This window comes from Abrus precatorius, unplaced genomic scaffold, assembly GCF_003935025.1.
Source record: "Abrus precatorius isolate BTA unplaced genomic scaffold, Abrus_2018 Scaffold5, whole genome shotgun sequence".
Classification (NCBI taxonomy): Eukaryota; Viridiplantae; Streptophyta; class Magnoliopsida; order Fabales; family Fabaceae; genus Abrus; species Abrus precatorius.
In genome coordinates, this window is record NW_020874395.1 from 10,575,457 (window position 1) to 10,588,936 (window position 13,480).

Genomic DNA, 13,480 nt, shown 5'->3' on the forward strand with positions numbered 1-13,480 from the left:
TTAATGACTAAAATTTTCAAAACTACTAACCTATGCCTTTAAAATGCTGATTAAAAGGGCTTTTTTATATGAGAAAGAAAGGAATAATTACTAAAATATGGTGTTATGGGAAATTTAAAAAATATGGAAAATTTTAAAAGTTATTGATGATGATTTTTAACGAAAAGTCGTCAATGACATTTTTGCAACAAATGTATATGTATGCAGGGAAAAAATTTACTTATTTCGTTTGATATTGTTTTATAAATATTAAACTTCATTAATCTAACTGTTAATAATTTTCAATTAGTAATTTTACTTTACAAAGTTTTATAAACTTAAAAATAATTTTAAATTTCATAAAAAATTTTATTTTACTTATAATATTTTTTTTTTGAAAATATAAACAAACATCGGCTATAAGATTACATATCTATATATATCTAATTTATCTAAAATTTGTCACATACAATCTTCAAGATAATATTACATAACTCAATTGAATTATAGGATTAATGAAAAATAATATATATAAGAGGTCATTAAGTGAAATAAGTTAGAAAAGACCTATCTAAGAATAAGTGGATCCCTTGTGTGCCTGTAAGTGCATGTGTGTATCTATTTTTACTTATTTCAAGAATAGGCAACGTTAACCTTACTTCACTAACTTTTTATGAGTGTTGAATTTTATCAATTTAATCATTATATTAATAATTTTATGAAGTAGATTAAGCATATAAAATTTTATGCTATTTTAAAACTAGTTAATATTTCATTGATGAGCTTAATTTTAACGTGCAATAATTTTTTTTACATATAAATAACTATCAGCTTTAAAATTACATACACATCAATGTTTAATTTATTTAAAATTTAATATTCATGATCATTAAAATAATACCACATGATTTAATTATTTATTTGTTAAATTTATATTTTATAAAAATTTATTAAATGAAATAAGTATTCCAAACTTACTCGTGGAGTAAGTGAATTCTTTCACATTCTAATATATACATACATATATATTTAAACTCGGGAGATGCTTAAATCTAATGGTAAGTTTTTGCAATTTGCACATATAAAATCCTTCTTTTTTTTTTTTTGGTTTTAAACTATCATCCCATGACTACAAGAATCCTAACAAAGGAGTACAAATTAAAAGTATATACAACCTTACTAATCCCCTGAGCTCTCACAAGAGCTTCCAAGAATGGACAGTATATCATGCACAACAAGCCTGATTATGTTGCTTCCTGATGATCCTGAAATATCCATGCACTCTTGCAGGTCTGCATCACAGGCTATCAAAACCCATTCATGATCATCATCCAGATACTTGATATCAAATGTGCCCATCTCTAGTTTCAATCTCTTGGCAATTTCTGCTTTCAATTCCTCAATGCCACAGTTCAAAGAGACCTTAAATCTTATTATATCCTCTTTATATGTTGCCTTAATAGTTACACTCTTCATCTCTTTCCTAGCTGCAAAATGAGTCATAGGGTCATTAAGATTATCCATGTGTTGTATAGGAGCCAAATCAGAACATTGAGGATTAATCCTGCAAGCTTCTGGAACTTGATCCTCCAAAATTGCATCTGCTGAAGGACAGAGATTTCTCAAGTCTTTAGAACTACCAGCACCCTCAAGTAGCTTCCCTCCAAATGGTTCTTGTAGTTCTGTTTCCACAACGTTAGGCATAGGGTATGCAGTTGCAAAGTTTTGTGTACTAGTAGAGTACAGTGTTGACTCTAGTGATCCCCTTAACACAAGATATTGCTCACTGTTGCCTGTTGTAAATGTATCTTTTGCAGGTGAAGTTTCATTTGGGGGACTACCATGGCATGAACCATGAGAAGTAGGATTTGCACTGCTTTCGCTTGAGCCACTCCTAACTCCAAACTCGTTTGTGCCTTTAGTGCCAACCTCCTGAGTGGAACCACCTTTATCATTAATCACTTTCTCAAAACTTTGTGTCCTTGCTCCTACCAATTGATCTTCCGTCCCAGCCTGTTTGTTTGTTTCTGACACTTTGGAAGCATCCAAATCATTTTCATTCATCTTAGCTTCTGATGGTCTAATGCTTAATGAGGCTTGGTAGTTGAACTTGTTTGAAGTGGAAGGCTCAGTGAAGGAAACAGAAGCAATGGGAAATGAACTTGTACTTAGAGAATTCAAATCAAATGCTCCTTCAGCTCCATGGACTGATTCAATAACACACTTGAGCTTGGATAGGGAACGGTTAACCTTTTTTATCTTCCGAGATGGCCAACGGGATATCCCGTGCTGCCTACAGATGCGCTTCATTGTAGTAGGGCAAACTGCACAGAAAGATTATATCCAAAAACTATATGTTTGAGCTGGTATCAGTAAAAATGAAAGTTACTACTGGTAATAAACTATATCCCAGTTTGGATTTCAATTAGTACTGGTAGGTGAAGAAATAGGAAGGTAAAATTAATCGAAGTATCAAACTTCTCTTAAAAGTTAAAATTAAGTTATACACCTCAACTTCTAAAGAAGTTAAACGAGAGAGCTTCTTAAATAAGCGAGGTACATAAATTTATTTAAACTTAAGGAGAGGAGTTTATTGAAAAGTTTATCCAAACTGAGCCTATCCAATTTTTGTATTTTTGATGATTGGTATATTCTTTGATAACTTCTGTATGTTTCTAGAAAGGAGCCAACTTAGGTATAGTAAGAACAGAATTAGTGCTATTTACTATATTTCCTATGCACTTCATTGTAGTAGAGAAAACTGCACCTTCATAGAGATAACAAAACAAAATATTTCTTATAACTGTTAAACCAGAGAATGAAACATACCACCAAGGCTCTTTGCAGCATCCTTAAGACTCCCAGAGAAATAATGTTGCAAAACATCAAGACTTATTGATTTCTCAGCTTTTCCACGTTTTCTCTCTGAGGGCTTCTTTGTCGTATTGGAACCTAAGGAAGCGTTCTGCTTGATGCATCCACCTGTACTATCACCAAAACTCCCGCCATCATTTATGTCATCCAAGAATGTCCCTATTTGCTGTTCTGATGGATGTAGTGGCACCATTTCCCTCATATTTGGTGAGACATCAAGTCTAGGTGGTGACTTAGAAGAGTGAGTAATTGGAATTGATTCAAGCCTTAAAAAAACTCTTTTATTTATTGCTTCTATAATTTCAATTGAACCTTCCTCCTCAAGTTCAACTCCAGCAGCAATCTTAAGACTCTGGAAATGTGGCTTCATTGTTGCCAATATGGATCCCAACAAATTTTTTTGTTCATTAAAGTCTGTGATCCTAGAAGGCAGGAAAAACTCTAAAACATAATCATCATTTCCAGTATGAGAGTTTTGTAAACAGATAGCAAAACAGCTGGTTAACCCAAACATGAGGGCATAATGTACTAAAGGATACTCAGTTTTGCAGAATTGAGTTATGTTTCCACAGAAGCTCATGTTCTGTGACAAAAATGCTCTCCCAGCAACCCCTTGACCTTGTTGTAAGTGATGCTCAACACAAGCCTCATGGAAACCCCATGTATGAGCATCTATGACATAGAATGCTGCTTCAGTTATGGACATGCAAACTTGCCCCATGCAACAACCGTCAAAACTAGAGCAATTCTTCTTAAGACCACCACCATGTGCCAAAACACTCCTATGCCTACATGGAACCCATGTTTGTGCAAGAGGTAAATTATGAGTTTCACACACAATTGTCAATATCTCCAAAATCTCTGCTAATGCCATCTGGCGGTCTTCATTACAAATCTGGTTTAAAAGAATTGCCAAGTTATATCTGTGACAATAGAGGGGTAAGATAACAGTCGTAGAACAACAGAAATATCTTAAAATAAACATGATGAGGGGATGCATCATGCATGATAGTAGAAAACGACCTTATTGTATGGATGCTCCAAAATTTCTGAACTCCTCAAATTAACTGCCTGCAAGGAAACTGACAGCAGGTAACTCAGGAATCTAAAATATGTTTGTAATCATATACATTTTCCAACATGTCAATAATAAGAGTCAAATAATCTCATGGCAATTAACTTTGTCAAAATCAGTCTAATATGATCGCGAGCGCTTATTACCATACCAAAAGCTTAAGCTATAAGTAAAAAGGTATAACTCTTGACATTAGACATGAGTCCTTCCCTATTTAAGCCATTGGACATGGGCTACTAGGTTGAATCCAACCCATAGACCTAATATGCACCCTTGCAATCCTCTGGGTATATCATAATCTTGAAGGATACATTAAACATGTCAAACTTGGGATTTGAGCTTGCATCAACTTTGATTTCAAATGATATGACTAAAAGTGTAACTCTTGACATATAACATACTACATCAGATGCAAATTCTATCCTATTTGACTTGAACTCAATCCATAGACCCAAGACACCCTTATTACTGGTTTTAAATTTGGATTTATGCCTAACTCAACCCCGTGTAGAGATTATTGGACTGATTCTATATCTATATCTATCTATCTATATATTATACTAGGAAAGTCGAAGGGTCAGGTAGGTTGCATTGAAAAATCTGAGGTCAGATTATTTTTTTTATAGTCAATGCTAGCCCAATATCGGATTTATAATAGGCTTTGGTACCATCTTAAATTTGAGCTTAGTCCCATCTCCAAAAGCTAACTCATAAGGTAAAAATTGTTTTAGCTTTTATAAACTCTACTTTAGCCATATCTATAATCGACGTGGTGACATCTCAACAATAGTATTATATAAGCATGCATTTTATAATAAAAAGTCCAGTTCAAAAGAAACCCAACCTCAAGGGCTTTGCAGATTTTATCAACCTCAGGAGCATAGTTAATCTTTGGTGAAGTCATTATCAACTCCAGTACAGCAACACATGACTGTCCTGGAGGTTCAAACACTGGGAGAGCCAAGGTTCCACGAACATTGTAATGTTGAGCATGGTTTAGCCTCTGATACTCTTTACTAGAATAATACTGAACATTAGGAGTCCATTCTGGTATTTTCTGCTGAAAAACTCGACCAGGAAGTCCCAAGATTTCATCATTCTCCCCATCCACAGAGAACATATACATGAGGGAAACTGTTCTATATTGGTTGAGTCCATTACTATAAGGATCAAGAACAAATGGTTGACCTGAAGTTGTAAGTGCATACCGGTTTCCATTCCTCACAGGTGCCCAAACCTGAACAAGAACATTCTGTTCAGTCAACTCTTTGAAGTGGCGAAGTGCTTGTGTCATTCTTTCCTTTATTAGACAATAACCATCTGGGTTTTCTAAAGGTGGCATTTCTGCAAGGGATGACACAGTTTTTTTGGTGTCAGCATTTTCTGCTGGATTTTCAGTTACTGTATTTGTATTACCTGAAAGCAGTCAGAATAACTTCAGGGTCAACAAAAACTACAAGTTCATGTTTAACTTCTGATGTCATTGGAATATAGTATGAAAAACTTATGCAGTTATGGTAATACATCTTTGAGATCAGTATCATATTATATCTAGGCCTAGTTTAGTTAAACTTTACAAGAAGTACTTATATGAGAAGAAAATAAAAACGTAAAATACATCAAATAAGTTAAAATCAACTTTCAATCTTAACTTTTTGGACAAATTACATTCACCTGCCTGAGATTTAACAAAATTTCACTTGATACCCCTATTTTTTTTTTACTTTACACAAACTCCCTTACTTTATGCAATAACATAACACTGCATACCCCTCTGGATTGTAAAAACTACTAGTTTCTTATGCAGTTATATAAATCATGGGAGGTTAAAATAATGTAAAAAAAAAGGAGCATCTGATTAAATTTTGTTAAACTTCAAGGAGTGAGAATATAAATTGTCCCAACTTTTTAAAAAGCTATGTCATTAAATATTTTTAAAAGTTGAAGTCCATAGCTTGATTTTAACTTATAGATAAAGTTTTATTCCTTTTACCTCAATTTCTTCTCCTAAAAGTGTTTGTCAAGAAGTTTACCCAAACTTGGCGCTAAAACTTCTAATTTTATAAATAACTACACATGCCATTGATACATCTTTCATACATAGGCAATTATTGTGTAAAGTCCCAAGAAAGCAGGAAATATGGACAAAACCGTGGCCTCCAAATATGAGATAGCTTGAACGCCAGAAAGGTATAAAAAAAAGAGAACACACAAGAAGCTTTAAAGTTTAGCTTTTCAATTTAGAAAAGAAATTTCATCTTTAAACCGGGATGGCAAATATATTTAGCAAAGTTTTGTTAGATTTGGTATTGCACAGGAAATTGCAACGAACGGACCAAAAGTTCGTCCATATTTCATGTATGCCTTAATCAAGTTTCTCAACAGTCCACTTCCAATAGAACTTCAAGCACAGTAAGGAAAATAATTTTTAAAAGGTTAAAATTCCTTTAATTTTGGATAGAGTATAAGCTAAGAAATAGATAAAAAAATTCAAATAAAAATAAACATTGAAAAATATGATTCTAGGCCCTCTTAAATTTCACAATCAATCAAAGCAAGTTCAGTTGCAGCTATTCAAGTTGCAGTCAACTAGGCATCAAGCATGTCCAAAAAGTTGAAGAAAACTCCAAAATTCAATTCCACATCCAAACTGAAACAAACCAGAACATACAGTAATAGCAAAATAAGGATCTGTTGCAATTAGAGATGGGATACCTGAAACTGCAATCTTGACATACCTATCTTCCTCAACATCAGAAAAAGCCCAGACAGGAGAAAAAGGTTGTTCAGAAATAGTGGATAAGAAAAAAGGAGACATGGGATTAGAGACCAAAGATATATGATCCAAAGGCCATGAACTTTCCAAGTCAATATCAAAATCCATGGCAAAGCCATGTTCCTCCTGTGTCTTTGACTTGTGAGGAAGGTCACAATTTTCTTCCTTGGATTCTGACATTTTCACAAGAATGCTTTTACTGGAAAAATTGTGGGTGTGGGGTGATTAAGCTTGGAACTTTGTGATGATGATGATGAAGTTGAGAACAGCATAGAATAGAAAATGATGGTTGAGTAAAATTGTAGAAGGTGGAGAATATTAGAATATGTCACAAAATAAATTTACTATGGATATGCCACTTGCTTGTGGTGACAAAAGATGATTGAAATGTTGGATAAATAATGTTAAAAGAAAGACAACAATTATCCATTGTTGGCACCAAATTGCCAGTTGCCAAAAGAAGATGGGCACTAGGTACTTGTCTTTTTCTTTACTATTATTTAACAGTTTTAACTTCTAATACCAAGGAAGGGGAACAGCATGTTGGGGCTAGAAAATAATAATGATGGTGTCATGTTCCAGAACAGATATTTAGCAGTGTGGGGTTAGTTAAAGGTTACATGTACCAAATTTATTGTTATATTATAACAAGACAAATTATTCTGGATCTCTCCTACTTTGATGTAGAGAGAGAATAACAAAAGAAAATTATGTAAGAATAATAAGAAAATGCTGACAAATAAGATACTCAATCATTCTGTGTTGCTGTGTAACTAGTAATTTGTTTGTCTTATAATTGTACTATTGTGGATTAAAATATACCCTTTTGGCAATTTTATTTTTATGAAAATCAAAAGGGAATCGAGATTATCCATATCCAAAATCACCATACTCTACCAGTCATAACTCTTAACAATGATTTATCGTAGTATTTATACAATGATATTTCAAGAACTACCCCGCAAAAATCAAATTTCAAACATTTGAATAAAGGGCTTTGATCATGTCAAAGCCAAACCTGACAGAACCATGTATTGTTTAATTATGCAAGCACCCAAGCTTGATGATACCGTGATAATATTGCTCACCCACTGGGGATTCAACAACTTCAATGTGAATTTGTACACTGAAACTAAAGAGTATCTTAAATCGAATTTTATGCAACAAAAAAAATATGTAAATTCTAATTAAATGTTACCTGTGATCCTATTCATAAGAAACAAGCAATTAATTCATCAAGATCAATAAAAATATTAAACACTATCAATATCAATATTATTCTTATTATTCTAAAAATGTTCATCATATTAAATGAGTAAATCAATGGCTTTTATGAAAAATAGGTAAGTGCTTATTTAACATAACTTCATAACAAATTAAGGTTATAAAAAGAATTTAGCAATTAGTATATTTAAAAATTTTGACATGTTTTCCTTATAAATAGGACCATTTTAGGAATCTCATTCTTCAGACATCACCTTGTTAATTTACCTGTTGTTACTATATGGAAATTAAGCTGGTGAATTAAATGTAACCACGTAGATAAAATTGGACTGGAATCTTTCTTCAATTAGAATGTCAACCTTGGTCCACAAATATAAACAAAGTGATATATATACTCCACTGCTTTACCATTTGATAGGACATTGCTGAGTGTATGAAATTGGAGATTTTTTCAAGTCAAAGATTAGATTATGGTATATGATCAATCATCAATTGGGTGGCCATTTTATAGTTGTAGCTCTAGTCACCGGTATTGATCCTCTAGATGCATGTTATGTCAAAATTTAAAACCAAAGAGATGCTTTCCTTTTTTGAGAGAGAGAGAGAGAGAGAGAGAGAGAGATAAGGTGGAATCTACTTACCTTAAAAATGTAGCTCAAATATTTCCGTTCAATCATTTCAATTAATATAGGTGACAAAGCCATACTCAAAAAGTTTACTTTATTTATTTATCATAAGTTTGAGTCTACAATCTTGAAAATAATATATTTTTTACACACTTCCCCCCTTATACAGTTACGTATTTTCATCATTTTATAACATGTATTTTATGATCTTAATATATCAAATCAAATTAGCATTTTTACTTATTTTAATTAAAACTTAAACTTTCTTCAATTAATATTGAGCATAAGTTAAAGAACTTCTCTTATAAATTAAAAATAATACGTCTCTTTAAATTTTATAGAAATTAAATAGAAAAGTATAACTTATTTCTAACTTATCAAAAATGTTTCATTTAAATATATTAATTTTTTCTTATAAAAACTTTTTTAGAAGTTTACCCAAATAGAGCCCATATATCAAATCAAATTAATATTTTTACTAACTTTAATTAATACTTAAAATTTCTTCAATCAATATTAAATGTAATGAGATATTTATAAATCATCATTAAAACATGATTCCATTAATCAAATTAATTTTTAATATATCTTAAAATTAAAGATATCAAATATATTTTATATTATAATTTATATTTTTATTACTAGTGAAATAATTTTTATAAGTTCTTTAATTACACTTTTTAAATTTCAAGTATTTATAACTATCCATACAATGTAGGAAATACCTACTAGTAAAAGTTAATTTGATATTTTAACTAAAAACTGTGAGTGAAACCTATCACCTAATTTGCTTTAAGAATTAAAAAAAAAATCAGTTTTTTCAGTGACGCGTAAAAGGACAATAAAATACTAAAGAAAAATACAAAACATCAAGGTCAATGGTGACACTGAATCAGACAATGCATCCAAATAATCAGTAGTTTTTGTTTGATGATGGGTAGTGTTTGCTTACGAGATCCAACTGAAGGATTATTTTATGGTTTGCAGATTCAAAAGGTGAAAAGAATAAGAAAAAAAATATGATTCAGTCACAGAAATGTTTGTTTGATTATCAACGTCAAAATGCATATTTATTGTTTGATGGGTCATTAGTGACATTAGTTAATTTGTTTATTCGAAATTAACTTGTTTAATTACTTGATTTGAATATTCCATAATTATAAACAATTTCCTTGTCATCAAATCAGTCTGAAAATATAATTTAATTAATTGACTAATTTGTTTATTAAAAAAATAAACAATTGTCGCCTCATCACCAATAAAAAGAAGAAGAAGAAAAAAGACAAAGAATTCAGGCAAGATTGCAGTATAACACAAAGGATTCAGGCAAAATTATAACTTTAGTATATATCTGGACAAATTTATTTTGTAGATTATTTTAATAATTAATTAATTTAATAAATTATGTTTAGATGTGATGGATAAAAAAAATAAAATAATTTGTTTTTTTTTATAAATTGCAAAAAGGATATAAAACTATTTGTAGTATAGTTGATTTCGTATTTAAATTAATTGATTGTTGGGTGTAAAATAGAAAAAATAAGAACTAAATGAAAAAATTTTGTTCACTTTTAATCATAATTTTAAAATTTTATTTGTAACAAAATATTTAAGTTTAATTTTATATATTGTTAATATAAAAAAAAAACTTATGTATAATTGATAATAGAAATATTTTATTCATTAAGATTATAAAATTTTATTAATCCAAATTATCGAACACATTTAAAAAATCACACCAATTTTTTTTGTCTGTCCATCGTATCATAATCTTTAAAAATAATTTAATCCAAATTCAAACACACACTTGTTTACTTATATTTAAATTTAGTATATTGTTAATGTAAATATTTTTATATCATTAACTAATTTAAAGTTATCTTAAATATAACTTTTAAAGTAATTATTACAAAAGTTAATAAATCTTTACTATACTAAAATTCATAACTAAATAATAATTAAAAAAATTTATACTATTTTAATTAAATTATTGTTCAATTTACCCTTCTATATTTTCTTTTAATTTTATGTTAATCCTTTCAAACAGTCCAATATGCTAATATATTTGAAGAAAATAACATTAACACCGTAAATCTTACTAAATACAATATGTTTTTATTAAAATTGCCACTCTCACCCATCTTCTTTAACAAACTATGGTTGATGGTTTCACTTGAGTTGTTCCACAATACATGCCTTCTTTATGCAAAAGTGACAACTTTAAATTGCTTTTTGAATAAAAAAATAAAGTTAATTTAATTTAATTAATTAATATTTATTTTTATTATAATTTTTTATTTAATAAAGAAGTCCTTAAAAAATTTTCTTAATGGAAAACATAAAATAAAATAAAATTTAAGGACATGTAAAACAATAATGCATATTTATGAACTTTTTAAAGTTTGCACGCATAAAAAAAAAATCTTGGATACAAAACAACTATATTGGAACAAGCAAAAGTAAAAATAAAATTCAGAAAAAAAAATTTAAGATTTAAAAAGAAGAAATTGTGTATAAACTCTAGAAATAAAAAGTACTTTCTAAATATATTTATATTTAAAGGTTTATTAAAATTTTATTTATTTATAAATCTTAAAAATACATAAAATATATACGAGTTAAACAAAGATTACTTCAGTCTAAGTTAAAATATATAAGTGTAAAACAACTTGCACTAAATATCAGTTGAATCTTGATAATTGGAAAGCAACACGCGTGATTTTAAGATGTGAATCAAAAACCACACATATCAGTTGTAGTTGTAATGTATTTAGATAATTTAACTTACATATAAATTTCTTTAAATTTAAAGATTTCCTATTGAAAATCCTATCATTTCTATTTAACTATAAAAGTCATATAACAATTCTAAATTGTATATTATAGTGGTTAATACTATTTAAACAACTACGTCTGAGATTAAAAGTTAGTTATCTAGTAAAATTCAAATTGAAAAAAGGAATCAAATGATTTTCAGCAATAAAAGTGTGCCAAATATCATATACAAAATCAAAATCTCTAAAAATATATATTATGATTTCAAAACTTTTACAACATTGATTACATAAGTTAGAATTTATAAAACCCCTTTTAACCCTCTCCTCATTAGTTAAAAGTTTACCATTGATAACTTCCAAAGAAATAATTAAATTTCTTAAGGTCTCTACCACTTTCATATCAAACTAAATAACTCATTCATCTATCTAACAAAGTAAAAGTAGAAAATAAAGAAAAATTTCCATTAAGAGAGGGAAACTAACTAACCACATCAAGACCATCATTTATATTGAAATGATTATATTGTTGAGAATCTATTTAGTTTGGACTGAAATGTAAGGAGAAATTTTTCCTAATCCTAATCTCAATCATTATTTGACATAAAACAAGCTACATGTAAATTCAATAATGAAATAAGTTTGCAAGTCTTGTATCACTAGGAATCTAGAAATCCTCCTTGAATTTGATTTTAAAGCCTTTTGCCTATGTCCAAAATAGACCTTTTCTTAAGTTGGTCCAAACATTACATATATCTTTCCAACTAGTAGAAACAGATCCTGAATTGGGAATAATGAGATCATTTTCTAAGTTGAATTTATATTTTGCTAGCAAAATTCTAACCGAAATATTATTAGGACTATTTATTAAACACCACCCTAATTTCATCATATAAAGTATGTTTGTTTTGTAAATATCTCTGAACCATAGACCTCCATGAGATTTGAGTTTGCAAATTTTTTTCCAAGCAACAAAATGACATTTCCTATTTGAAGAGGATCCCCATATAAAATTTTTGCAAATTTTGTTTATTTCTTCACAAACTCCTATAGAAATAAGGTGAGATTGCATTGTATAATTAGGAATACTCATAATATTAAATTGAGGTAAAGTAACCCTATTAGCAAAAGAAATATGATTTACTTTCCAATTAGATAGTTTTTCTTCTTGATTTTATCAATTAAATTTGAATAAAAAGTCTTAATAGACTTCTTGTAGAAAAGTGAAATACCCAAATAAGAATCAAAATTTTTAGTCCATCTAATGCCTAGATTTTGGCTAAAAGTCAATTTTGTATATGTACTAGTGTTAGTAGAAAAGTAAATTGAGGATTTTTCAAGATTGACTTGTTGACTAAAATCATAGATTGAATAATCTTAATTCACCATAAAGAAGCTTTAGTTACAAGAATTAAATCATCTACATAAAAAAAGGTGAGAAATTGCAAGTCCCTCCTTTCCAAACAAAAAGAAGTGTCACTCAACATTATTAACCATACATTGAATATAATGGGCTAATCTCTCTAAAAATAGGACAAAAATGTAAAAAGATAAAGGATTTCATTGCCCAATACCTTTAAGCTATGTTTGGAAGTTGTGTTTACTAGGGGAGGGGAGGGGACAATGTTGTTAAAATCAAGATTAAAATCGCAAGATCGTATGATTTTACGATCTGTAACCTCTTGCATGATCTTAATCAGATTTGGGATCGTAAATCTGCAAGATCAGATCAGATCCTAATCTTTTCCCTCAGGATCGTAGGATCGGTGATCCGATTCGATCATGGATGCGGGTTTCTAGGTCAGTTGGTTATGCTTTTCAGGTTGGGCTTTTGCGGGTTGGGTTTCTGGGTCAAGTTTTTGAGAGCCAATTTTTAAAAATATATCTAGGGTAATTTTTTCCCTAATTTTTTCCATTCTCTCATCTTCTCTCTTCCGTGCGACACCCATCCTCCCATCTTCTTTATTCTTAACCGTGTTTCTCGTGCCACCATTAGACAATACTCAATCTTTCATTTTTTCTCTGTTTGAATTCTGATTTTGCAACTTCTACATATGGGGTTTCAAGTCTGGTTAGTTGGTGTTTGCTGTTCTTGTTTGTTATTCTGGTTCGCTGCTTTGTTTCACAATTCTTCGTGAGTGTGGCTAGTTCT

The 13,480-nt window shown here is 29.9% G+C and overlaps 1 protein-coding gene across 4 annotated transcripts; it reads right to left on the minus strand.

Annotated features, from left to right (window-relative positions):
* Window positions 1–947: 947 nt before the first annotated feature.
* On the minus strand, window positions 948–7,100 carry LOC113867511 (protein NLP6-like). Of its 4 annotated transcripts, none has more exons than XM_027502884.1 (5): window positions 6,644–7,100; window positions 4,773–5,344; window positions 3,877–3,924; window positions 2,809–3,748; window positions 948–2,303 (listed from the first exon to the last, which is right to left on the minus strand). In XM_027502884.1, the coding sequence occupies exons 1-5, from the start codon at window positions 6,882–6,884 to the stop codon at window positions 1,159–1,161; spliced, it is 2,946 nt and encodes a 981-aa protein (XP_027358685.1). In that variant the 5' UTR covers window positions 6,885–7,100; the 3' UTR covers window positions 948–1,158. The 4 variants fall into 4 exon arrangements, with proteins under 4 accessions (XP_027358685.1, XP_027358687.1, XP_027358686.1 ...); XM_027502885.1 differs by having other exon boundaries at window positions 1,092–2,303; window positions 4,773–5,350; window positions 6,656–7,072; XM_027502887.1 differs by having other exon boundaries at window positions 1,092–2,303; window positions 6,667–7,014.
* Between the last annotated feature and the right edge of the window lie 6,380 nt (window positions 7,101–13,480).